The sequence below is a fragment of the Polyodon spathula genome, chromosome 11, assembly GCF_017654505.1.
Source record: "Polyodon spathula isolate WHYD16114869_AA chromosome 11, ASM1765450v1, whole genome shotgun sequence".
NCBI classification, from domain to species: Eukaryota; Metazoa; Chordata; class Actinopteri; order Acipenseriformes; family Polyodontidae; genus Polyodon; species Polyodon spathula.
Window position 1 is genome coordinate 5,328,971 of NC_054544.1, and position 22,807 is coordinate 5,351,777.

At 40.0% G+C, this 22,807-nt stretch overlaps 1 protein-coding gene across 2 annotated transcripts; it reads right to left on the bottom strand.

Annotated features, from left to right (window-relative positions):
* Positions 1-618: 618 nt before the first annotated feature.
* Positions 619-21,903, bottom strand: LOC121322833 (telomere-associated protein RIF1-like). 2 transcript variants are annotated; one of them, XM_041263220.1, is made up of 36 exons: positions 21,642-21,902; positions 19,266-19,392; positions 18,529-18,607; positions 17,935-18,031; positions 17,416-17,546; positions 17,091-17,185; positions 15,751-15,940; positions 15,469-15,561; positions 15,205-15,343; positions 14,946-15,097; positions 14,483-14,603; positions 14,103-14,279; positions 13,603-13,713; positions 13,439-13,495; positions 11,305-11,405; positions 10,676-10,762; positions 10,229-10,302; positions 9,864-10,044; positions 9,529-9,636; positions 9,026-9,175; positions 8,650-8,749; positions 8,202-8,481; positions 7,850-7,895; positions 7,485-7,687; positions 6,825-6,927; positions 6,588-6,707; positions 6,132-6,277; positions 5,824-5,913; positions 5,652-5,739; positions 2,766-5,417; positions 2,538-2,678; positions 2,326-2,412; positions 2,078-2,193; positions 1,641-1,794; positions 1,448-1,568; positions 619-1,109 (listed from the first exon to the last, which is right to left on the bottom strand). In XM_041263220.1, exons 2-36 carry the CDS (start codon positions 19,376-19,378, stop codon positions 889-891), a joined length of 6,924 nt encoding a protein of 2,307 aa, XP_041119154.1. In that variant the 5' UTR covers positions 19,379-19,392; positions 21,642-21,902; the 3' UTR covers positions 619-888. The 2 variants fall into 2 exon arrangements, with proteins under 2 accessions (XP_041119154.1, XP_041119155.1); XM_041263221.1 differs by lacking the exon at positions 2,326-2,412 and having other exon boundaries at positions 21,642-21,903.
* Between the last annotated feature and the right edge of the window lie 904 nt (positions 21,904-22,807).

Genomic DNA, 22,807 nt, shown 5'->3' on the forward strand with positions numbered 1-22,807 from the left:
ATGCAGGAACAATTGGATTAACTTGTACAAAAGCAGGACTTATTGCACTTAAGTTGCCTGCACCATGTTTTTAGCAAGATTTAAAATATTCTGAAACTTTTGGGAATTTACATGCATCACCTTGTGCACCCAGACATCTGTCTTGCGTGACTACAAGCAGCAATACAGGCCATGACATCAGCAAATGTTAAAAGTGTAACATGACCATGGAAGTAAGCAATAACGGTCTCAATCTGAACAGGAATGCAGGCTTCTTATCAGGTATACAAAAGGGCAAAAACTGACAAATGTAAAATCAGGATGATACATGCATGTAGATTTGATTACCTGGAGAACCTCCTCTCCTCCAAAAAACAACCTAGAAAATATGTAGACACACATCCTACTTTAGAAGAGACACTTCCAGCAACGATGCTAAGTATAAAAGCAGTTCAACACAGCCAACCCAACTTGTTAAACTAAAAAAGATACATAGGTTTTATTAATATGTAACAAGTTCTAAAAGTGCAGTGCTCACTTAGGTGGAGAAAATACCAAGAACCAAACATCCAAATGCATCATACTGAACTGTGTGTAAATTTGTTTGAAGATAGCAACCACACCTTTAGTCAAAAAAGCTAATAGGAACGTATTCTTCTTTATTTCAAAAACAGTAACATGAACCATACAATATATAAAAGGTGGTGGTAGCATTCCCTTCATCCACTGGATTGTTGGGTCCATAATGTCACTTTCAGCCAAAGCACAGTGCTCAATGAAGACGTTCACCATTTAAAAAAAAACAAAAAAATAAAAACACAATCCAGTGTCTTATAAACTCACTATTTTGTGGATTGGTTTTTACTTAAAAACAAGGAAATGCGCTGAAGTTGTTGGATTGCCCACAGGTCAGTCTAAGCTAACCAGCGATGGAGAACTTATGCGGGAGTGCAGATTGCTCACAATATCGTTCAACATGCCGCTCATCTGCTGGTGCATTGTGAACAGCTGGCTGCTGGAGTATTTCCCAAGGTCTTCAGAGCTGAACCGGGTGTTAAGAGCTTCCACGTCAGAGGGCAGGTCAGAAGGTGGCTTCATAACTGCAGCTGGAACAGGCGTATCAACCAATTCTAGGGATGAAGTAAATAAAAATAAATGCCCACTTCGGTCCTAAATTTGAGCCTCTACATGTTATGCTGTAGTCCTGTTTGTTATTTATTCAGCAGCTGTAGCTCCCACAGTGGTACTGTGACATTTCATTTTGGTTGAACTTCCAGGAATTGGCATGTTAATAATACAGTCCATTTCTCCAACAATGAGGAGCACTGAATAAATAGTACTGCATTGCAGGAAGGGTAAAATGCTCTACTTACTTGCCCAATTACTCATGTATAGGAATCATTCAGGATGTCCCAGGAGGGCAACATATTTCTATTCAACCTTCAATGACATGACAGGTCACACTCACCAGCTGCTAGCTTCTCCTCCTCCTCCTCAATATTCAGGACTTGCTCCTTGTCCTCAGTTTCAGAAGTCATTTTCTCCGTTTCATCAAATCCTTTGAGGTCGTCAACACCACGCAACTTCCTCTGTTTAAAAAAAAAAATAAAAATCAGCACACTCACAAACCTTACCAAACAAAGCTTTAAAATGTGTCTCACCTGTTGTTCGTGATACGTTCTAAGCACTTTTTTCACATTGAGTAGTTTTGGAGAGCGAATGGGGAGGGCTTTGATCTCTGCAGCAGTGAGAGCACTCAGATCACCAACTGTCTTTACATTCTTGGCTCGAACAAGCTGGCCAAATCCCCGCGCCCTGAAAAATGCAATCAAATGAAAAACAGCAACATTTATGAAATCAGTATTTTACAAAAATTAATTTCTGCCTCAGGTTAGCAATTAGAACTACCAGAGGGCAATACAGCTTTAAATTGTCTTCAATTTTCACATACCTTCAAAACTATTATGTAAATTGCACTGACGAAGGCATTTGTCGAACCTTTTGTTTGTTTGCCTGTACCTCAAACACTGAACGTCCCACATACACCGCAGCTAGTCTAAATACTATTTTAACAGGGTTCTGTACAATTTGCACTCACCACATACTGGAAGTAAGCTGCGGCAGGATCGCCTCCACGGGAACTGAACAACCCACTAGAGAAGGGTACACACAGTCCTTGGGGATAGGCTTCAATTCTCCGCTCATTTCCGATATCTGCACAGCACATACATGTAATATTACAACACTGTTTAAAAAGACGATCATGAAGACCCGTGGTTTATGAGATCACAGCCGCTCCACATAGTGCAAGCATGAGGACTTCACATTGCAATACAAACTACATACCAAGCATTTCTTGGAGCTCTTGAATCCAGGGCTATTGAGATTACGGGGGCTCAGGCTCAGCAAGCCCTTGGTTGGAGTGGAAACAAACTAAAAAAAAGTTAAATTCATAAATGGAAGATTTATGTAAAAAAGGTGTCCTCTCTATATAAACAGCTTCAACCCTCCCCCTCCCACCCCAAAAAAAATAAATAAAATAAAAATCACTCTCATACCTTTTGTTGTGTAATTGATGCGCTATGGCTTTTGGCTCTTGGGGAGCCATTTGAAGATGGTCTTACAACTGGGCTACGACGATCAATGTCATCAGCCAGTTCCTGCCGATAGATTGGGTTGGCGAAGGACACTCGACGGTTCTAGGACAACAAGTTTAAAATTTACAGAGAAATTATTATTTTTGTTTTATATTTTTAAAATGGCATTATGCATGAAATGTTGTTTACCTTGTTGAGAGGTGAAGGAGAGTCAACCTCCAGCGGTCTCTTCAACCCTTTCTTGAGGATGCTTGTGGAAGGGGAAGCAGTAGGGGACCACACACCACGGGGTTTTGTGCCGCTGGGGCTCTGGCCCACTTCAATTAGACAAGCCACATCACAACCCTTTTGCTTTGGTGGAGAGTCCAAATTTAATGTTTCAGAATCTGTTTGTTTACACACCCAAGACTCTTCAGGCAGGCCAGGTGGAGAAGCAACTACTCCAGCAGGCAAGACATCATCTTCTATCCCTTGCATCTCATTAGGATGCTTCTCATCTGGTGGTTCCACAGTTTCTTCAAGCATCTTCTCTTGATCTGGCTTGGGCTGCTTATCCTCAGTCCATTGTTCAAGGGGCACCAACTGCTGGTTCTCCTCTACCTCACTGGTTGGAGTTTTTTGCTCTGGGTGTTCTGTAGTTTCTGATTGAACCTTTTTTGTTTCCAGAACATGCTGCTCTTCAACCTGCGTTTCTTTTATGGCATCTGCTGTTTGCACACAGAGCTCACTGGTGGTAGCAACTAAGGTGCCCTGCTCAACCCCCTCTACTAAAATCACAGTTCCGAGAACAGTAGTTTTCTCCTCTTCCAAGTCATTTCCCAAAGCCAGCTGGCTTACAGAGGTGCTAAAGGTCACAGGATCCTTGGAGAGCAGTGGAGTGCTCACAGCATTGGGGTCGAAAACACTGTCGTCAAACTGCTGGCCCCCAGAGGATATTCCAGATGAAAGCTCTTTCAGGTCTAACACTTGCTTATCTGAATCTTGCATGCCAAAGGCGTCTTCATCCTGCCGAGAGTCCACCAAACAGCGGTTGCAGACCTTGGAACGCCTGCGTCCACGTCCCCTCTTGCTGCGAGAACACACATGCAGATTTTCGCTTGCTGCAGAAGCATTGAAGACATCCGAGTGCGCCGTGGATAAGTCCCCAATAGTAGGCTCTGTGATCATACTCTTGGACATGGGCTCTGAACAAGACTCTGTATCTAAAGTTCTGTTCAAACTGTAGGTTTTGTTTTCCTGATCAAAAGCAACACTCTGCTCACTCTTAAAATTCCCAGACACATCCGCAGGCTCGAGGACTGTAGGGGTCTCATTTGTGTTCTCGGTCTCTGGAACCTGTAAAACCACTGTATTGCCGTCCTCAGCCACTGCTTGCTCAATGGCATTTACCACAGGAGTAGTTTCCATTTGATCTGCTACTGCTGCCCTTTCCACCACTTGTTCTTTTTGGGGTTCGCTTTCAGTTTTGAAGTCTGAAGAGTCTGCCACTTTGTTAGGCTTCCTTCCTCTTCCACTCTTTTTCGTCTTCTGACCATCATCACGAGTTTCTGAGCTATCAGACTCAGAATTCTCGATGCTGGAAAGCAGGCCCTGAGAAGATCTCCGAGTCTGGTACCTGCTACGCCCTTGTGAGGCTACTTTACTCCCTTCCTCTGCCTCACAAGGAGATGCTGTCTCCACTGCAGTGGCAGAGACATTTCTTCTGGTAACCCTGTCCTCTCTCCCTGGAGCTTTATTGCTCCTCTTACTGGTTTCCCCCTGTAACCGAGTGTCTATCTGGCTTGCAGTTGGAGAAGATGCCTTCTGATGTTCGGCTTGGCCCACATGATACAGACTAGCTTTTCTTTCAATGGCTTTTTCCTCTATGGTTTTTGGGCCTCTCTTTTTAGTTTTTCCTTTCTCTTCGCTCTCTTGGCTTTCTGAGCAATCCAAAGAGCGCGATGGTTGACTAAACCTTCTTGAGGAACGCCTAGGCTCGTTCTGGCTAGATTGACTTTGAGAAGCTTGATCTTCGTTGTCCTGGTTTTCCAATTCTCCAGGAGGAGTATTTTCCTTGGATTCAAGAGATGAAACAGTCTCCTCCTTTGCAGACATAATGTTTTCCTGGGGTTTCTCTACATTCACACACTCAGAGGAGTCAGGCTTCACTGGCTGTGTATCTGGGATACAGTCCTCTTCTGCTCCGTCACTGTGACCAATACTGTTTTTTTCCACTTTAGGCTCTGTTTCCTTCTCTTCCATTGACTGTTCTGAGCTTTTCTCAAGTTTTGATGCCACTACAGGTGTGCTGCCACTTTTACGGCCTTTCGGACGCCCACGCTTAGGCTTTTCGGGTACTGGCATTGTATCGTCTACTGCAGTGTCTGGGCTTTTCTCCAGGGGTGTTTCAGCCTCCTTTGGTTCAACCGCCACAGCTTCCTGACTAGCAGACTTTAAAGCTTTGCTATCTGACTCCATGAATGTGTTGAGCGTAACAGGACTAAAGGTATTTCCATCTAAAGTAGTAAACTTCTCCAAAGTGATAAAAGACTGCCGCCGACTAGATGGTTTCTGGGGAGTCCCAGATACCACATCTGAAGAGGCAGAACTGTTGCTAACATTGACACTGCTGTCCTCCGTCTCCATGGCAACATCCTCAACCCCAGGTGGCTCCTCCTTTGAAACATCTGGAGCTTTTAAAGTCTCAGCAAGGTCTTCAGGGTTTTCCGTTACAGGATCAGGTGAATCGGACTCAGTAGTTTCCATTTTGGTACCCACGTTGTTTTCTTCGTTATTTTTTATCTCCATGTCTGGCTGTGCCCTGTCAGGGGCTTTTTCCGATTCCATCTTTTCATCTTGGTCCTAGGAAGAGCACAATAAATGTTACTTAAACCAACTATGAAAAAAAAAAAGCTATGAAAATGTTAAAATGTTCAACCCCCATCCCCCAGGATTTAACACCTTCCGAGTAGTAGCAGGCTTAGTTTTAACCTGGTTAGATATTCAACTTGACAGCTCCCTCACCAACTAATGACATCAGGTTAGACTACCATTAAACTATTACAAAATACTGAGCTGCAGCAGTTATCCAATTACCTCAGATCTCTCTTCAGGTATTTGTATTTCTAAAGTGGCTTCTGGTGTGTTAGTGGCTTCTTCCATCTTATCTGTGGCTGGTTTATCCCTGCAAACAGAAAGACAGGTTCAAAAGACAGCCAGGTAGGACTAGTTTGCGACAATGCATGAAGTAACGAATTAGTAAACGTACATAGAGTCCTCCTGGCTCTGGCTGTACTGTGTAAACAGGGTGGTGTCTTGGGAAGCATCCAGGTTATTATACATGGCAGGAATATCAACCCTGTAAAAACAAAACATCTGGTGTAAAGTCTGAACTACCACAATGGCCAATCCATTTTCTCTCAATCCATAAGCAATGTATCATTAAAACAGTTTGGAAAGCCAAAAACTTTACACACATAAACACTTATTGTCCAAGCAGCTCAAATTTAAAAAATAAATAAATAAATTTAAATTCCAGCGTCAAATCCCGAACATTGAGGGAAGCTGCTCACCTACCTTTTTGTCCTCAGAACTTCCTTCTGGTGTTCAGTTAGCACTCTCTGCTTAAGCTCTGGGGGGATAAACACAAAGTCCACAGATTTCTCCTCGTCCAACAGAAGTTCCCGGCGAGGAGGCTTGGGAGAGCCAAAGTCCAGTTTTACCTGAAACAGTGATTGAGACAGTCAAATAATAAAAGGATCTCTGAGCTGCGATATGCTAGTCTTGGAATTGTTCCTTTCCTCAAAGAAACACACATAACTAGTCTTTAAAAGCAAAATATGATGCATCACAGATACAAAGTTAAAAAGTTACACATCATTAGTATTCTGCTGAAGGGTAAGTCTGTTGGAATGTGTAATTGTACTCTGAAACACCTTGAATGATCAATTACTGTTGCACCATATTTAAGATAGTCCAAAAACTGGAAAACAAAAGCCTGGACTAGGACGCACAAGGACTTGTTCTCCTTACCGCCACTGGTGCAGAGTGCTTTTCCTTTAGTTCGTCGGTTCTGGAAAGCAAGGAATCCCTTTTTCCTGCAGACTTCACTTCCAAGCCACTGAGCTTTGTGCCTAACTGGGAACACTCACTCTGCAGAACATCCGAAGAAACAAAATAAGCTAAACAGAAGAGAGCTCTTCAGTGGGAAAGAACACCACACTGCCTGTGATTTTACATAGTTTAATCAAATAACTGTTCAATACTTACATTATCAGAGTAAGGTCCACCGGACTCATCAACAGCTACCTCAACAGCTACAAAACCAGGCAGTATAATGGAAAGTTTCATCTTTACCTGGTTCAGAACAGGCCTGCAATAAAATAATGAAGTGCTGTTCTCTAGATCAAAAAATGGTAAGCGCGACACAGACTCTGTATTCTCCAAATTATCATATGCTCTCAACAGCTAGATATAAAAAGGTCTAAGTTTTATAATTGGACATGTGGTTCTCTAGATATAGGTAGGACTCGGGTGTTACACACATGCAGCCAGTTATATGCACCTCACGCCAGGCAGAACAAGCTAAAATCTTTAGGTTGCTAATCCAAAAGAATAATCTATACAAAATTAGAAACATGTCAATTCAACAACATGGGAAAGGGGAGGGGTTTAAATACACATATACCACACACAACATGAGAAAGTGGAGGGGGTTAAATACACATACCACATGGTAAAGGGGAGGGGGTTAAATACACATACACACAGTACATTGGAAAGGGGAGGGGGTTAAATACACATATACAACACAGTACACTGGCAATGTGAGCTTGCACACAGAAAGAGAAGCAACTAGCTCCATTCTAAAACAAAGACATTCTAGAGACCCCCATAAACCAAACCAAAAGCATTCTCCCACTGGCTTACTTGAGTTCCTGTGGGTAGTTCAATGTTGCAGCCTTTGCAAATGTGGCATTCCAAAACTGAGCTATCTGGTTCCGGAATTGCTTGTTCTGATGAAGGAAAAGAACACTCAGCAACGGCGCCAGCTGTTCCAACAGTTCATCACCATAGGTGGTCGCATAGCGAGACTGCAAGCAGGTTAGAATGTCTCCCAGTAGTTTTTCCAGCTAAAAAGAAATTATATTAAAAACCAGTAAAAAATGTGGCAATTCAATAGTATCCCTGTATGTCAATTTCTATCTCACAGTATCAGTATAATCTGATATGCATTAGATACAGTGGTAAACATTAAATAATTATTTCAGCAAGGGTAATTTTGCAATACTGACCTTGTGTCCAAGAATTGCATAGACCTTTGGCAAATCAGCTTGGGGCCTAAATAAAAAAAAAAGGATTAATGCTGCAGTGTCCCACAATCAGTTTCAAAATGTACACAAAACCACCACTATTGTCTTGTACTACATTCCTCCATTTAAGCCTTTATTACATTATATTGTTTTTGCCACTACTTGCAGGAGCAGGTTATAAATCTTCAAGCTCAAGGGCTAGAACTGAATCCACAAGCCAGAGTTAAAACAATAAGGAGTATGCAAGAGGCAAAACTTTATTTCAGTAGTTTGTCTTTTCTACTTTTAAAAAACAGTACGAAAGCTGTGTCTTGCTTATTAAAAACAGACATACATTGCAGTTCTTTGGAAAAACGTGGTTATGGGTCTGGTGAGGCTTGAAAGGGATTCTCCGATGGCACTGGCCAGTGACAGGTTGCTGAAAAGCACTGACAGAATGTTGATGATGGAAGCCCCCACTAAAACCATGGAAGAAGCAGGTGTGTCCGCCAGGGGCTCTGCATCACCCTGCGTGTGGAACGAGTCCACCACCTGCACCAGGAGCTTCATGTAAGAGGTCAAGTTTCCCAGGGGCTTATTCTTCTTTCGCATCCAGCTGGATGGTGTATGTGGAGCTTAAAAAACAAAACAAAAAAACATATTTCAGCAATACCCTTTTAACGGATCAAAAACTTAGAATTGCTTCTGAAATTATACAATAATATTTTTACCTTAAAAAAAGTTTGATACATGTGAATATTCCGTAGCACTAACTTGTAAAGTAAGATTATTAAACTGCTTACAATTTATAATTTGTTGAAACCTGGGAGTGTAAGGTGAAAAGTTGACGCACTCAGTAATGACAGTTAGAACGTGAACAACTGCTTCCAATGTCGACAGATTCTAAAAAAAAAAAAAAAAAAAAAAAAAAAAACCACACAAAAAAGAAAGGTTAACTTAATTCAGAAACCATTTGTGCATCATTCAATTTCACAGTAAATCTAAAAATAAAAATGGGGCATTAATACGAGGCACAGAAATTACACAGTTTAGATTTCCAAACTTAATTTATCCAGGGTTATAATGTGCTGCATCCACAAAGTAATTTAACAGGCAGGCATAGTACAAAGACTAGGGTGGAGCAGCTATTGATCTAGGCAGCAGTCTCCTGATACTCACCGACAGAGCACCGTTTCCCAGGACTGGTGTCATTTTGACACACAGCTCCTCACAGCAGACGTTTTCTTCAGCTGTAGCCACCAGAGCAGCACAGCGTGCAAACACCCTGTACAGCTCTGCCCAGGAGCGCAGCAGAGGCTTCATCGTGCCCTAGAGAAAGCATAGCAGGGCAAACATTAAAACATGCAACATCAAGCAGTGACTGTGAGAATTACCTTGATGATACTAACTATCATTTAAAAGGACATCACCATGACCCACACCCACCACATGCACATGAGAGGCAGGTTCCTCCATGTATCCCCATGTTGCAAGAAAATCGATTAAAAGAGTAACAAGATTTTTCACAATTAAATAAGTGAGTAGTTCTCTATCTATAAATTAGCTATATAGCTTATTGAATGGCAGATTAAACCATCTACTTATGCAACAGTACAATATTTCTTGTAGCTAGTACGTTATTTGTTTTGGTAAGTCTGGCTAACCAAAGCAAAGCTGCTTACTTGTGGGAATCCCTTTACTGTGAGGATGTGAGTTATGGGCAGCATCAGAGCACTGTGCACAGCGGTGAAGTTATGTTCTAAGGCATCTCCTTGATTGACTTCATTTGTCTAAGATGAAGAAAAAAATAATTAAATAAATAGCAAGAGACAAAACATAGCAGTTACTGCACTCTTCGGCTGCATCTTTAGCAATTTAAACAAAGTATTTTCAAGCAACGTAAACCAATGCCATCAGCAAGAGCTGATTTTGTTTTTGAAATGCAAACAGTCAGCAGTTGAACAAGTTAACAGTCAGCAATGAAGCTTCTCTGCTGTGCTTTTAAAACGACCCTTACATGCGTGATCCTTTCTGTTAAAGGGTTAACTACAATGCTCCACATTCTCCAAAGGTGCTCCTTGTTCGCCACCAGGGTGGCCCTCTGGTTGATAACGTTCAGAATGGACTCGCTGTATGCCAGCGGAGACGTGGGACCAGACAGACCACAGGCAACTAGTGTCTCCACACTTACGAAAAACCTGTGAAACAAGAATTCAAGAATTTTAATCTGCGTCATTGCTAAGGAATTGGGATGGTAAGTTTTGTGATTTATTTATACATCTAATAAAACAGTGTTGCATTAAAGCAAAACATGTGTTCTTAAAACCTTTAAACTTCTATAGGAAACACTCCTGTAACAATAATGCATTCTGGTAAACTCACCTCTCCTCAGTTACAAAGGACTCCAACAAGCTTCTGTGATAGAACAAGAGCATCAAGAACAGTGCAGGAGTTCCCTAGGAGAAAACAAACCACATCTTACAAAAGGGTGCAAGAAATGAGCCTTTCCAAAATGCTAATGCAATGACATGCTATTTAGTTATATTAAACTAGAATGCAAAAAATAAAAATCCAAAAGGGTCTGGATTTTTCTTATTATAAATAACTATGACTACACAGTATGGATGCAGAACAGCTCTGCCGCTGTTAAGCTGGACCAGCCCGCTGTGTATCACACCAGCTGGCACCCGCTCCTGCAAAGTGCTCCTTTCCAATTCCTCATATGGCTAGAATACAGGAAGCGCTGAAAATGATGCTGGTTTTTGAGACCTAGCTCAGCTTTGGATGATGAACATGCCCTTTTCAAACAATAACTTAAGATATACTTACATTTAAAACATCCATATTGGCTACCTGGTAAGCTGGAGAACCCAATATTTTAGGAGGGATTCCCTTCACAGTGGCTTCAAGGAGAATCTGAAATGTGTAATGTTATATAAAGTAATTTCTCTATAAATAGCACTTGTAAGCTTTCTGAAACTAGATGCAAAATGTGCAAACAGGGAAATAAAATGCCTTTAAAAAGGTGTTCATTAGTGCTTCTTAAACAAACTAATGTCCCCAAATTTACAGCTGAGGGGGACAAAAAGGCAAGTAGCATCACAGTGACCTTTCAACTCCGCTAACCTAAGCTTCCTCATACTATTACTACAGTATGTGCAAGCAGAGCACTGTGTCATGCAATGACTCTGGAACCAGCAAGTACTCAAAGGAAGACAGTAACTAAGACTGCACGGGCAGTGACTACCATATGGACTGATACAGAGAAGAAAAAATTTAAATACTGGAGCAACAGAACTTCATGATGGTAAACATAAAACAAAGCTACACATTCTTTAGTGCCACACACACAGCAGTTTTAACACTGAATCATTCACTTTGAGATGCATCATATGGTTGGTTGTTCAGACTATACAGAATATTTCTTATCGTTGTTCAGACTATACAGAATATCTTACCAATGCTCGGTGTGCAGGAAGTGCTTCTGAAGTTACTATGGTGTGTAAAGCTTGCAAGAACAGGGTCAAAACCTCCGAGCCCTGCCTCTCCTTTTTATTGCCTGGCATTAAGACACACATGGGATGCAGGTGTTTAACAGCAATAAATACTCTCACTCATCTTAGACAGGGTTCATACACTAAATTACATACTTATTCCAGACTTCCATTTGTTTTTCCCAGACTTGTGTTTTAGTTAGTTTCTACTAATTTTTTGATAGTTATCCACATTGGCGGGAAGCCGCAGAGCATTATAGCTTCGATCCAGAGCAGAAGTTGCTCCTGGTTTTCTAAAAGTATTTGTCAGAATCTGGAGGTGCATATCTAGCAAGACACAATGCAGGTATGCAAAAGAGAAGTAAGATACAATCTAAGAAATGTCCAATATTTGAAAACTACGTTGCATTATTTACAAATATAAAAAATTATACACTGCAAGTATACTTGTGCCAAAATAGGATAGAATAATGGTACCAATAGTATACTAAAACCAGACAATTTTGGCACAAGTATACTTGCATTATATTACTTTTTTGTAAGGGATGATATTGGATTCTGATCCAAACTTTTTTTATGTTTTTTTTTTGGGAGGTGAAAAATAACAAAAATGAAGTAACAAATGTGCACGCATTATATATTAAAATGTGCAAGTGTTGTATATTAAGAAATACAAGACAAATACTAAATACAGTACACCCTCGCTATAACAACCCTGTTTGGGTCCAAAGCCTTTTGTTCGCTACAGTAAAAGGACGATCCAAAATGAACAATATAAGCTGCTGGAGTAAGTTGAGGAAGTCACCTTGGATAAAGGCATTCGCTAAACTATTAATAATATTAATACTGTTTTTATTCTTTGATTTTCTTTATTATTACAGTATTTGTCATTATTACATCCAGTATTCTGGCTATATCCTATTTGTTGAAGAACACAGTACAACCCCCGCCCATCCCTAAAAAAAAAATGCATCAGTTTTATTTTATTTTTTTTAATTTAAAATGTTATTTAAATCTTAGTTCCTTCTTTAAAAAATAAAAATACAATAAACCCACACACAATGTTGCAGATTTAATTAAAAAATAAAAAAAAAAAAAAAATCTATTTAAATCGTATAACGAAGGCCAGACAGCGAGTGTGTAAATAGTATATCTACACTGTGTAGATAGCCTGTATAGATATACTGACGGTTTGGACCCAAGGCTGTTGCTGCACTCAGTACTGTAAGGTACAAGCAAGCGCCACGCATTTAAAATAAAGTTACAGGTACATTTTATTAATCACATTAAAGAAATGAAAAAGTGCTTCAACATGCTACGTGTAAATTTTGTAAATATGTTAAAAATTATAGCCTTCAAATACAAATCTATATATTTTGGCTGTCATAGTGTCCATTTTACCCTTTGTTTCACTGCAGCAGAGAGAGTCGTGTGACATACCAGTGTACTGACTGGATAGGACTGCTTGTCAGGGGTGTTACATGGGGCAATCCTCACGGGATTTGGTCACAAGCAATATAGTTCCTACTAGTAAATTGCATAGATAGCTGCAGCTAGAGCTGCTGACATGCTTTCAAGATTATTTTCAATCTCGTGTGATACTCGTAGAACTCCAGACTTAAGAGTTTCATAACGGAGACTGGTTTTTCAAGCATTTTCAAGCCCTGGAAATCAGTTTGGCATTTTTCCACACTTTCCCCCAGGACTTCCAGACTACCGTACCAAGCTGTTAGAAAAAGAATCTGGCATGGCTCCAAAAACCCAGTTAGCATTAAACAAAGTTATGCTTCCAGAATTAATATGTCTCTATTCCTTTAAACCTTGAGGTTTCAAATTTCAACTTTAGAAAGAAAGCAGTTGTAATTAGCAATACTATTGCCACTTACACCTACATCAAATCAAGAATTAATTTTACCAGAGCAAGCCTAACTGAGCCACTGTTTGCAAGTGGTTCTCTACCCAATTTTGAAGTGGGAACCAAGATGCATATGAACTTGTTTTATGGGCAAAACAGAGCCAATCAGCACTGTGTGTTATCATAGAGACCTTGTTACAAATTGTACTGGAACTTCAGATAAGATTGCAAAGCAACACCCACCTGCTGCTGCGGTCACAAAGCCAATTAGATTCTTCCAGATAAGGTTAAGTGTGGCATCTATAGATAAGAGATAAGTGACACCTCATGTTAAAGATCAAGACACAAGAGTACATACAAAAATGCTGCCAATTTGAAAATATGGTCCTAGAATTGACTAGGCCTACCTGGAGCCTCTTTGCCTACAGTAATGATCCCGTCTCGGACTGAGTTTATGAGAACTCCAGCATGCTTGCAGAAAAATGAAGGGCTGGTGATTAGTGGATTTGCAAGTGGTTCTGGAATATATAGGAGGAAAGAAACACTTTGACTACATTTAAAATGTAAGAGATGGCATTTACGTAACTTTTTTTCACCATCACAAGTAAAACTTTTTTTTTTTTTTTTTTAAATGAAGTAATTTTAGAGACCCCTCCACTATTTCCACAATGAAGTCGAAACAGATTCAATGTGATTTATGCAGTGTGCATTTCTTTATTTGGAAATGTTTTCTCCACTATTCGAGACCAATGCACACCTATACAAAGAACAGTTGCAGGTGTGTGTTCATTTACATCAGAGCAAGTTTTGGCACTTTGTTATGTCCCCTGCTTAAAGGTGCACTGTGCAATCTGCCAACGTCTACCCTGAATGAACGCCACGGCCCAGGTGCAGAACAGCAGCTTACCCAGACTGAGCTGGAGCTTGCTCTGTGCGGCCGCAGCGGTGATGTCCGGGCCCAGGAGAAAGTGAAGCAGCATCTCCAGCCCCAGCAGCTGAATGGACGGGTACGATGCTGACGCATGCATACTACTGTTCAGACCGAGCCGAGGAGTCGAAGCAGGGCTTGCAAAAGCATTAGTGCCTGGAAAAAGGAAGAGCACACAAAAAAAGGATTAAGTTGAAAAATGAAGATACCCATTGCATATAGTTCCTATACTCCCACTGTAAACATGGTAACACAATCTTGGATTGAAAGGTCACAGATTTAGCATAAGCAAAGCAGTGTTTGACTGAAGACTTGCTAGAGAAAGCAAAATGAAGGACAGATTGTTCCTGACCACATACCAGTTTTGGGGGTAGTCTGAGCAGCGCTGATGGACTGGTTTGCCACTGTTCTTGCAGGAGTTCCCAGAGATATTGCAGTAGAACCTGTGATCATTGTGCTTTGGACCAGAGGAATCCCTACCTAACAGATACATATGTGCAAAGTTGTGTAACAGAGTCACAAGTACACTGAAACCAATACAAACGACAGCATTTTGTTTTTAAAACGCTTAAGCATGAAATCCAAACAATGGCAAGCCATTTATTTATTTTATTTCTATGATGAGGCCATGCAACATTTAGTTATACAGCCTGAGAGAGAGAAATCTTGGATTTTAATCTGATGAGATTCTGTTCTTGCAAGTGTGCGCTTTAAAAACAGAGACTGTGCTTTAACAATAGCTGTCCCCAATCTACACATTACAAGCTTGTGACTGTTTATTCTTTCTAGTTTGAAGAGCACTGCAAAGTAAAGCTCCCATACCTGTTCAAAGTTAGCAGTGAAATGTGGCCCAAGTTTCACTGCCAAGTACCACCAGACCTCCAGTTTAGTCAGCAGCAGGACTTCAGTTCTCACTTGGATTGTGGCGAGAGGCTGCATCAGTAATTTCAGACGCTTGGTACTACAAAGGATATCTTTGAAAGAATAAATTAGAATTACTGCTATGTCACGTACAAGATTCAAGGGTGGAATTCTTTGTGTGCACTGTACAAAAGGAAGGCAAAGAACACCCTTGACTTACCTGGATTCAACGCAAAGTTATCAATCAAGCTTTTCCAGGCGATGAAGGCGATTTTCTTCACTACTGGAGAACTGCTGCGGAAACCCAGCTCTTCCAAATGCAACAGAGAGTTAATGAAAGCTCCTCCGCGGTGCAGGGTCTGGAAATCAAGACCATTTTACAAACTAGCTTTGTTAGAAAAACTTAAGCGCTGTGCAGCTTGAGCAGGGTCTGTGACTTTAATACTATGTTACTGAAATGCATAAGTTAGTAATAGAGCATTACCTTTCCCAGTAACCTCACAAACAGGGGCCACAGTTTCAGCACATTAGTCTCATTCTTGGATGAAAACAGCTTCTGTAGTTCTGGTATCAGTTTCTGTAACAGGAAAAGCAGAAATGAGCGATTCAGGCAGGAGAGTTTTTCATTTTCACTCAAATTATATCAAGCAGCTGTTTGGGTAAATACTTTGTGGATCGAGTTTTGGCTGTCACAGCCCAGTGTGGAGGCAATTATCTGCACTGAAACAGTCTTGAGTACCGGTACAAGAGAACAGTGTGTACGTACTGAAGACATGAGGGCCTCTGTGATGGCTGCCACCTCCTGTTGCTTCTCGATCAGAAGGGGCATCCCTAGCTCCAGAGCTGCTGCTGCCCGTAATCGCACCTTGGGGGCGGAGTGTACCACCAATGGAATCACAAGCTTAGCCCATGTGACTGCACCCTCCCCCATCTGAGCTGGAGTCTGCTCCAACAGCCTGAAAGCAGAACAGAGACACTTAACACACACTTCACAGATCTACTTTGGAGAACAAATGACCACCTATTATGCTGAACATAATGCCAATATACAGTATTCAGCATTTCTGCAATTTTCTAATGTTATCAACTGTTTTCAATGGTTCATCTGTCCATGTCCAGCGAGTGCCAGAAAGTGAACATGGCAAACTCGGAATTGTCACAGTGCACGTCACTTTTCATTTTATTCTTTTTTTTTTTTTTTAACTAAATCACAGGTGAGCAACAGCATATGCACAAAGCAATGGAGTAAGGATTCCTAAATACATGGAAGACAGATAGCTCTGTAAAACTTGCCAGCCTCCACATCCCACAGCTGAATGAATGGAGTAGCAAACAGTATTTGTCCCTTCAAATTTGCCTCAGAGAATGCACATTTCATGCACCATGCTACTAGTGCCACAGACCAAGCAATCACGCTTATCTTGCAAATATCTTTTAAATGATTGATACAGAAATCAAAACAAAAAGCAACTGTGGGTAAAGAAAATTTGCACAGATGGATTATTTACATCAGCAACCTTCTTCCATTTCATAACCTGCATTTCAGTATTGCATTTAAGTGACAATTTTCACAAAGCCTCAAATACCATGACTTTTCAAACACTGTCTTTGTTTTGATCCCACATATAAATATGATTTATTCTATCCTAGGATGTTTTAGAAACTACTGTAGATTTGAGTTGTGTAAATTCTGTCTCGGTGTCAAAATGATCAAAAACATTTCTGCTATGGTTATTTTTGGAAGGGCATAAAACACAACAGACCAATCCATGCTTTGAATTTTGGCCTATGATGCTGGTACTTACACATGGAAGCAGCTAAGCAGGCATTTGTTGAAACTCGTAACTACTTTTATGAAAATAGCTACTGTAGGCATAGTTGCCATGACACTGTGAAACTATGCAGTGTTTGTTATTTGGCATGATATGTCAATTTACAAATACTGCAGACCTGGGGCAATTTGATTTGTTAAAAGCAGCCAGCAAAGTATTCAAGACAGTACTTTACTATCCACTGCTATACAATAACTTAATTACAACAAAAGTACTCCAAGTATTGAAACTTGACTCCCTCTTTCCTAAGACCCTTTAAAAAAAAACTGCTTACCTTATAACAACATTTAGTGCTTCGTGCTCCATCACCATCGACTGCACATCTTGCCTGGCATGTACAGTTTCTAACGTTTTTAGAATGTCTGGTACCTAGAAAAAAAAAACGACAGATTGTTATATAAATTGATTTATATCACAAAGCTATGCATTTTAAAATAGGAATTTAGTTGCTAGATTAGATAAAACAGCTCACTCTCCATTCTACAAGGTACACAGGACCAAGGTTTATTTATTACTGTTTGGCTTCTGAATGCAACCAGGAGGACAGCAGTACTAGAGCTAGTGTATTGAGAGGTTAAGAAATACGAATTAAAACCTACCTTCTTCCCAACTGCTTCAGCTGGGAAGTTCTGTTTAGCAATCACCCAAAGTGCCCGGGTGCAAGTATTCTTGTCGCAGGATTTAACAGCAAGGGAGCTGAGAGCCAAAATCAGCTCTTCCACATAAGTTACTGCATAAAGAAAAACAGAGATGAAACAATAGTCTACAGCACAGTTTTCTTTTACACTGATGAAATATAAACTAATTAAATATCAAGTGGTGTTAACCTTTTGATTGCACATTCTATCTCATTGTTACTCTTAAGTTCACGCCAAAGGTTTCCAGCAGAAAATATCAAGTCGCTGGGGTGAACATACATCATAGATTGAAGGAAAATAAATGAAGCCATTGCTCTTGTATGATAATTAAGCGGTACAATAACTGTAAATGAATGTTCAATTAAATTAGTATTTGCACAGTAATTTCGTGCATTACATTCCGCTGAACAACTCAATCTGTCATTTGTGAAACTGGGAAGAAACAGCATCTTAACAAAAAAATAAAGAAATAGAGGATACCTGGTAACCCAGACACAATGCTGCTGTGGAAAACAGTGAAGCCCAATGCTTGAAGTGCTGCCTGGCAGAGTTCAGAATTCTGGCTTGAAATGTGCTCCTTTATAAAACACAAAACATAAATAAGAACGCCAGTAACATAACTTCCCCGCCATACAGCAATATGATGAAAGATGACCTACATATAGCACAACTACAAATGACAAGTACAGACAGACGAACAGACTAGACAGGTGCCATCATGCATTCCCCAGATTACGATACTCTCAATACCTTGGAGTAAAGAGTGTCAGTTTAGTAAGCGGCTCTCTAGACACAAGTAAACATGCAAGTGTGACACACGGCGGTAAGTGAAGATGGGCACAGTCACCCTACTATCCCAACACTCTGGCAGCAACAACCTAATGCTAAGTAAATTGACTATATCCTTTCTAAAGACCCTGAGCACACATGCATGTTTTATGTGCTAAGCAATGACACAGAATACATACCTATATGATTTATTACTAAATAGGGTTAAATCCACATATTGGACCCACCGACTCAATCCTAAACCAATGTTCTGTTGAACAGATCCCTTTAAATGTAATCGCTCACCTTAAAAGCTTTACAGAGACGTGTAAAGTGCTTTCCAACTACAGGGATAAACTGTCTTCCATCCTCCCCACTCAGACGCCTAAAAATGATTAAACAAAAAAGGAGGTCGGCAAGTGAAGCTGATAAGAATATACCATACTATAAACAGAACTATAAACATTTTGCCTTATACCAACTAGAAGCAATCAATTGACCTCAAACACAAAAGCATTTTCTTAATGCAATGTAATAACCTGCATTAAACTGCAAATGAAATGATTCAATGTTACTCAGGAAGTTAAAGGGCTCCTACAGTACATGCTTCCCAACTGTTTTTGCAGTTCTGAAACCATTTAGTTTGATTATTGTGGTGGTTTTGTTGATAGACTGGAGTCTATTCCTCCCTAATTCCATTTTGCTCAACTGCAATTCCTTCAAATAAATTCACTGGAATGGATTAAGTGGTAATGGGAATTGGAAACTGGTTTTAAAAAGGAAATGGAATTTGGGGGGGGGGGGGGGGGGGAAAAAAAAAAAGGACTTGACCCCTAACCCTGAAGTTGACCAATTGCTACCAAGATCACCAAACTCATGTTCACAAGCTGGATTCAAGTCCAGGCTACCAGGAGGCAAAAGGCAGGAGGTGCTGCTGATGACAATCACTGTGCCCACCTCCCCGATAACCACAGCACCAGCCCTTAGTGCAACTTCCTGCTGGAGCCCTGCAGAGCCACGACAATGCCTCCGCTGGAACTTACTTTGCAATAGTGAGGTAGGCATCAGTCTGCTCAGTCAGGGATACAGTGGAATCCTCCAGGGTCTCCAGGAGAGGCAACATGCTAGAACTTGTAGAGAGAACGGTAGCCATCATCTTCCTACAGAGCCCTGGGAAAGGGTGGGATGACACTGTTAGAGACACAAGTATACATGGACAGAACGAAGTCAGAACACTAGCTGAGAGGCACCCATAATAATAACAACTGTACTACTCCTAAAAATAACACCACCACTCCCCATCCTTCATATTCGTGTTTTATGCACTACTTCAGAAAAGTGGCGCACATTAAACATTATAAACCCCCACATTAAAATAATCCCTAAAACCACTCAGGAGTCATTGTAACAAAAAAACGGGTGTTGGATAATGGTACATTCAAATACATTAAAGTCTCCAAACATCTTGGAGAACTAACCACAGTTCTTCTGTGGATTTAGGCAGCCTCAGTTGCTTCTCTCTCCATGTAATCCCAGACAGACTCTATGATGTTGAGATCCGGGCTCTGTGGGGGCCATACCATCACTTCCAGGACTCCTTGTTCTTCTTTACGCTGAAGATAGTTCTTAATGACTTTTGCTGTATGTTTGGGGTTGTCATGCTGCAGAATAAATTTGGGGCCAATCAGATGCCTCCCTGATGGTATTGCATGATGGATAAGTATCTGCCTGTACTTCTCAGCATTGAGGAGACCATTAATTCTGACCAAATCCCCAACTCAATTTGCAGAAATGCAGCCCCAAACTTGCAAGGAACCTCCACCATGCTTCACTGTTGCCTGCAGACACTCATTCGTGTACCGCTCTCCAGCCCTTCGAACAAACTGCCTTCTGCTACAGCCAAATATTTCAAATTTTGACTCATCAGTCCAGGGCACCTGCTGCCATTTTTCTGCACCCCAGTTCCTGCGTTTTCGTGCATAGTTGAGTCGCTTGGCCTTGTTTCCACGTCGGAGGTGTCGTTTTTTGGCTGCAAGTCTTCCATTAAGCCCACTTCTGACCAGACTTCTCCAGACAGTAGATGGGTGTACCAGGGTCCCACTGTTTTCTGCCAATTCTGAGCTGATGGCACTGCTGGACATCTTCCATTTGCGAAGGGATGCAAGCATGATGTGTCTTTCATCTGCTGCAGTAAGTTTCCTTGGCCGACCACTGTGTCTACAGTCCTCAACGTTGCCCGTTTCTTTGTGCTTCTTCAAAAGAGCTTGGACAGCACATCTGGAAACACCGGTCTGCCTTGAAATTTCTGCCTGGGAGAGACCTTGCTGATACAGTATAACTACCTTGTGTCTTGTTGCTGTGCTCATTCTTGCCATGGTGTATGACTTGACAGTAAACTGTCTTCAGCAACCTCACCTTGTTAGCAGAGTTTGGCTGTTCCTCACCCAGTTTTATTCCTCCTACACAGCTGTTTCTGTTTCAGTTAATGACTGTTTCAACCTACATATTGAATTGATGATCATTAGCACCTGTTTGGTATAATTGGTTAATCACACACCTCACTATATGGCTACAAAATCCCTGATTTTGTGCAAGTGTACCTAGAAGAATTGATGCTGTTTTGAAGGCAAAGGATGGTCACACCAAATATGGATTTGATTTAGATTTTTCTTCTGTTCACTCACTTTGCATTTAGTTAATTGATAAATATAAACTATTAACATGTTTATTTTTGAAAGCATTCTTACTTTACAGCATTTTTTTTCATAGCTGCCTACAACTTTTGCACAGTACTGTATGTATGCAGGTACGTATACACACATACAAATAACTGTCATTATAAATGTGTTTTGTTCCAAACATGTTTTTGAATATTCGCCACTATGAAACTATTTCATATAGTTCAAATTCCTCTAGTCAATTTTCAGCAAGGACAAAAATATTTTTTAAATATATACTTTTATTTAAATAACGCTGTAGCAACGGTTATCGTGCACACACATTAAATATATCAATAATAAGCTTCGTAACGAGAGGCCCTTTCAGAAGCAGCTTGTTTAAGGCCTGAGCACACAATTTACACAGCATTGTGACAGAAAACCTCTACTTTCACCATCTAGCTGCATGTCCAAAAACACGGATTACCAAAAACATACCTACCTTAAGAAAAAAAAATATGGCAAGATTATGGAAAACCGCTATAAATAAAATACAGTAAAACCCATCTCTGAGTGTAAATAAGTTACCCGTACCCCTTTGCAATTGACTTTTAGGAATATACGAAGTTCTGTACACAGCTGAAGAAACCAAAGAAAATTGCCAAGCACACTTATAAACAAGCATAACAAATAAGCAAATAAATGTAACAGTAATAAACACCGGCATCAAAATATTAAACAAATATGATGAAGTTTACTTACGAAAGTTCAGTCAGTCCGGGATAACAACGCTGTTAGTCATGAAGAAGAAAAACTTCCTAATCCTAACATAACTACACAAACCACGAGAACTACAAGATTAAAATACGCTAGCCTAAAATCTGATCGTCAACAGATTGTTTTATTTTGTGCTCTTAATTTATTATTATTATTGTTATTACTATTATTAGTATTATTTTACTCATGAGCTCCCCGCGAAAACGCTGGCGCCAAACTAAACTGCTCACGCCACCAACACTCTCACCTTTCACCTCACGTAGGCACCGCCTGGTTATGAATAATTCAGTAGTACTTGTAAATAAGCCTGCGAAGCTCCGCCCAATTTACGGTTCGAAAACCTTAGGCCGACCATTCATTTAAATATCCTACCCGCCTTATAACTGAATATTTACATATCCCCGCCCGCCTTATTAATAATGTATTTCATATACACGCCTGCAGAAATGCAGCTCAAAGTTGAAACATTTGAAACAAAATGCAGACTACTTTATATATATATATATATATATATATATATATATATATATATATATATATATATATATATATATATATATATATATATATATTAGCTCAAAGAGCCAGCTGCCCAACGTTTCGATATGTTGTACATATCTTTCTCAAGGGAGCCTGTGTTTGAATCAAAACATTGGAGGTATTTATAGGTGTTTGACAGCATGACAACTACTTGTTATTGTTTATATTCAAATCCATGATTTATTCCTGCATGATGTAATGGTGTTTTATATATATATATATATATATATATATATATATATATATATATATATTATATATATATATATATATATATATATATATATATATATATATATATATATATATATATATATATATATATATATATATATTTATATATATATACACACCCACATAACAGATTTAGGGACAGTTGGAAATTGAGTGGGGCCATTTGAGTATGGTAAGCCAAATTATAATTTATAGACATAGAATAATTTCCAGATATCTTAAAATATTTAAAGATATCTATTTAAGTGGAGCTTTAAATGAGATATCTAAAATGCATTTTCAAATGTATTTAAATCATTTTAAGATAGTCTAACGACCCTGGCAAATGGCATCGTCCTAGACATTGTGTTTGTCTTGTTTGTTAGGTCTCGTTTAAT

Coding starts and splice junctions, on each gene's coding strand:
- LOC121322833 (XM_041263220.1), bottom strand. CDS start 19,378: ATGATGGCTACCGTTCTCTCTACAAGTTCTAGCATGTTGCCTCTCCTG. Junction 9,637..9,863: donor TAACAGAAAGGATCACGCAT/GTAAGGGTCGTT, acceptor TCTTCATCTTAG/ACAAATGAAGTCAATCAAGG. Junction 5,418..5,651: donor TACCTGAAGAGAGATCTGAG/GTAATTGGATAA, acceptor TGCTCTTCCTAG/GACCAAGATGAAAAGATGGA.